The 3,780-nt window shown below is 41.2% G+C and overlaps 1 protein-coding gene across 1 annotated transcript; it reads left to right on the forward strand.

The window, feature by feature from the left end:
* The first annotated feature begins 16 nt into the window (after window positions 1–16).
* KCNS2 (potassium voltage-gated channel modifier subfamily S member 2) lies at window positions 17–3,387 on the forward strand. The gene has a single exon (XM_019527986.1). The coding sequence runs from the start codon at window positions 48–50 to the stop codon at window positions 1,479–1,481; it is 1,434 nt and encodes a 477-aa protein (XP_019383531.1). The 5' UTR covers window positions 17–47; the 3' UTR covers window positions 1,482–3,387.
* Window positions 3,388–3,780: the final 393 nt, after the last annotated feature.

A 3,780-nucleotide genomic window follows, 5' to 3' on the forward strand; every position in this document is an offset into this window, starting at 1 on the left:
GCTCCCGCTCCAGGTGCCGGTGCCCTGGGCCCCGCCAGCAGCTCACTATGACCGGGCAGAGCCTGAGGGCTTTAGCCGAGGCGAACGTGGAAGACGGCGAGATCAGCATCAACGTGGGAGGCTTCAAGAAGAAGCTGCGCTCCAACACCTTGCTGCGGTTCCCGGAGACGCGCCTGGGCAGGCTGCTGAGCTGCCACTCCAGGGAGTCGATCCTGGAGCTGTGCGACGATTACGACGATGCCAAGAAGGAGTTCTACTTCGACAGGAACCCCGAGCTGTTCCCCTACGTGTTGCACTTCTACAACACGGGCAAGCTGCACGTCATGGGCGAGCTCTGCGTGTTTTCCTTCAGCCAGGAGATCGAGTACTGGGGGATCAATGAATTCTTCATCGACTCGTGCTGCAGCTACAGCTACAACGGCAGGAAGATGGAGCCCGATCAAGAGAAATGGGAAGATCAAAGCGAGCAGGAAAGCACCACCTCCTCCTTCGATGAGATCTTGGCCTTCTACAACGATGCCTCCAAGTTTGACAGACAGCCCTTTGGAAACATCCGGAGGCAGCTCTGGTTGGCTTTGGACAACCCTGGCTACTCCGTCTTGAGCCGAATATTCAGCATCCTTTCCATAGTGGTTGTTCTCGGCTCCATTGTGACCATGTGCCTGAACAGCCTTCCAGACTTTCAGATTGTCGACAGCGGTGGGAATTCAGAGGAAGATTCCCGATTTGAAATCGTGGAACATTTTGGGATTGCATGGTTCACCTTTGAGCTGGTGGCCAGGTTTGCGGTGGCTCCTGACTTCTTCAAATTTTTCAAGCATGCACTAAATCTAATTGACCTCATGTCCATCCTCCCATTTTACATTACCTTGATTGTTAACTTGGTTGTGGAAAGTAGCCCAGCATTAGCAAATTTAGGGAGAGTAGCCCAAGTCCTGAGACTTATGAGGATCTTTCGGATCTTAAAACTTGCTAGACATTCGACTGGCCTTAGGTCTCTTGGAGCCACCTTAAAGTATAGCTATAGAGAGGTAGGACTTCTCCTACTTTACCTCTCTGTTGGCATTTCTATTTTCTCAGTAGTAGCTTACACCATTGAAAAAGAAGAAAATGAGGGTTTGGCCACCATCCCTGCTTGCTGGTGGTGGGCTACAGTTAGCATGACCACAGTTGGCTACGGAGATATTGTCCCAGGGACCACTGCTGGCAAACTGACAGCATCTGCATGCATCCTAGCTGGTATCCTGGTGGTAGTGCTTCCTATAACTCTCATCTTCAATAAATTCTCTCACTTTTATAGGCGTCAGAAGCAGCTAGAAAGTGCCATGAGGAGCTGTGATTTTGGTGATGGAATGAAAGAGGTTCCATCAGTCAATCTGAGGGACTACTATGCCTATAAAGTAAAATCCCTTATGGCCAGTCTTACCAATATGAGCAGGAGTACTCCCAGTGAACTAAGTCTCAGTGATTCTCTGCATTAGTGTGCAGTTCAGACAATACTTTGCATGATATATTTCAAAAGCTGTGTTTATAAATTGTAGTTTTCCTAATTGTAGTTCTTTTCCTGTGGGATAGTATGAGTGACACTGCACTAACTTTTGTGCTGCTGAACAAAATGAAATTAGTTACCAACTGACAATTTGCACATTTCCATCCTGTTGTATAGAAACTAAATGCTCATTTTTCTATAGAATGGTTATTGTGTCCATGACACTAGTGCTAGTGGTGCAGTGCTAATTTGTTACTTAGAGTATTTGCTTTAGAAGCCCTTGTGTGAGCAGAGAAATGAGCTTACTCAGGGGGGAGACTTAGTGGTGAAATTAACAATGAAATAATCCATTTTCATCTACACTGATATGACCAGTCTTCATAATCTGCACAGCTGCCAGTGAAAGGCCACCACAAAGCAGACTTAAAACTTGAAGAACATCTTAAAGCACTTGACACTACTGTAACTTTTTAATCACCTGTGAATATTTTACATAGAAATACATGGCCACCTTTTTATGACTAGCAATTCTAATGTTAACCACATTGCTGTAAAGGTTATTGAGTGCAGCATTTCAGTTAAATTTAATATTTTCTCCAGAACAAATGTGTTAAGAAGTGGATGTTCTTCTTTTGAAATCAGACCTATAGGGAGATCTTTTCACAAAGTTTAGTTTTGACCTAACCTGGCTTCCCACTATGTTAGTAAGAATGTCCCTATCTATCCCAGTGGGAGCAGTATTAAACCAAACTGCACTTTCAAGAAGCCCATCCATGCACCTTCAGTGGCAAAAAACTCACAAAGCAACATTTGCAAACTGGCCTCTGATTGGCAGGGGGGGAGTGGAGGGGGAGTGGAGGTCAACAAAACATCTCAGCATTGGTTTTTCAAGGAAATAAGTACTGGTGAGTTCAAGAGAAGCTGACTGGCATCTCTGGAAGGCACACACATGGAATCTGAAGGTAGGCAGAGAAAATGGAAACCTCTATCATTTAAAAGCCAATTTTGAAATCTGGGCTGGTCTAATTAAAGGGAACAGTCTCATGTGAATGGTAAAGATAGTATTTTAGAAACTGGCATTTACCTAGTATAAGAAGACTAATTAAAATTATGTCATCTATTCATGTAGTATACAAACTAATCTTATCAGGAAGGACTTTTTTAAAGGTTGGCATACAACTGAAAACAGGTGCCACTGAAATGTATAATATTTTTACTTAGAAATTTTTACAAAAATCACTTATCTTTACTTTAAGGAGAATTATTACAACTAAAATACATATAATGTTTAATATTGTCCTCATTGGACCCTCAACTGGTATAAGTGATTTAAACCAGCTGAGGAGCTGACCATGTATTTTTCAAAACTTATTTAAAAAAAAAAAAAAGAGACAGCAAATCTGATTTTCCATTGAACTGCATAAATTAATGTTAGGAGTGCTCAGAGATTTCCCCCAAAGTAACAGTTCTCAGCTTTCAGACGATCAAATATTCTCAGCTTTCAGACAACGTCTTTTCTGATAAGATGAAACAGTGATAGCATCGTAAGAACCATGCTGTCAAACAAACTACCTGTATTCAGCTGGCAAAATGGTCCGTTGCTGTTCCAACTCTGTTATGCTTCTATTTAGTCTTCAAGTCGATTTACACCCTATTCATTTATTGAGACAAAGGGGCTTCTGAGAATGGATTCAAAATAAACAGGTTAGGAAGTGGATTAAAGCATTAAGACCCAAAATTGTCACTTTAAAATGAGGTACCTTAATCAATATTTAGTCACATAAATCAACATGGCCTAACTATCAGAGATACTGGGAGCATCAACACATGCATTAATGTGCCTTTTCTAATGCGCATTAAATTTAGTTCCTCCAATGTAAGGTTCTAAATTAATGCACATTAGGCTATGCTAATGCAAAGTAGCACATTTGCATGCATGTTTTTTTAGTGATGCTTAATGCACAGTAGACAATTTTAATGAGCGTTAGCATAATGTCACTGTTTTTTACATGATGCTTTAATGCACAGTAAAATAGTCTACTGTGCATTAAAGTGTATGTGTAGATGCACCTACTGAGCATATGAGGATCCCATTGTATTTATAAAGACACAGATTTTGTCAAAGTGGACCAGACCTATGGTCTGTTTAGTCTGGATACCTCCAAGTATCTTGCTGTAAGCTCGTATACAATAACTTGCCCATAGAGAAAATTTTCTGAAACATGCACTGAAAAATGAGGGATTTTATATCATTTCTAGATTTTTTCTTTTAAAAAAATCCTTATTAATGT

The sequence above is a fragment of the Gavialis gangeticus genome, unplaced genomic scaffold (genome assembly GCF_001723915.1).
Source record: "Gavialis gangeticus isolate Ggan-Ray unplaced genomic scaffold, GavGan_comp1, whole genome shotgun sequence".
Classification (NCBI taxonomy): domain Eukaryota; kingdom Metazoa; phylum Chordata; order Crocodylia; family Gavialidae; genus Gavialis; species Gavialis gangeticus.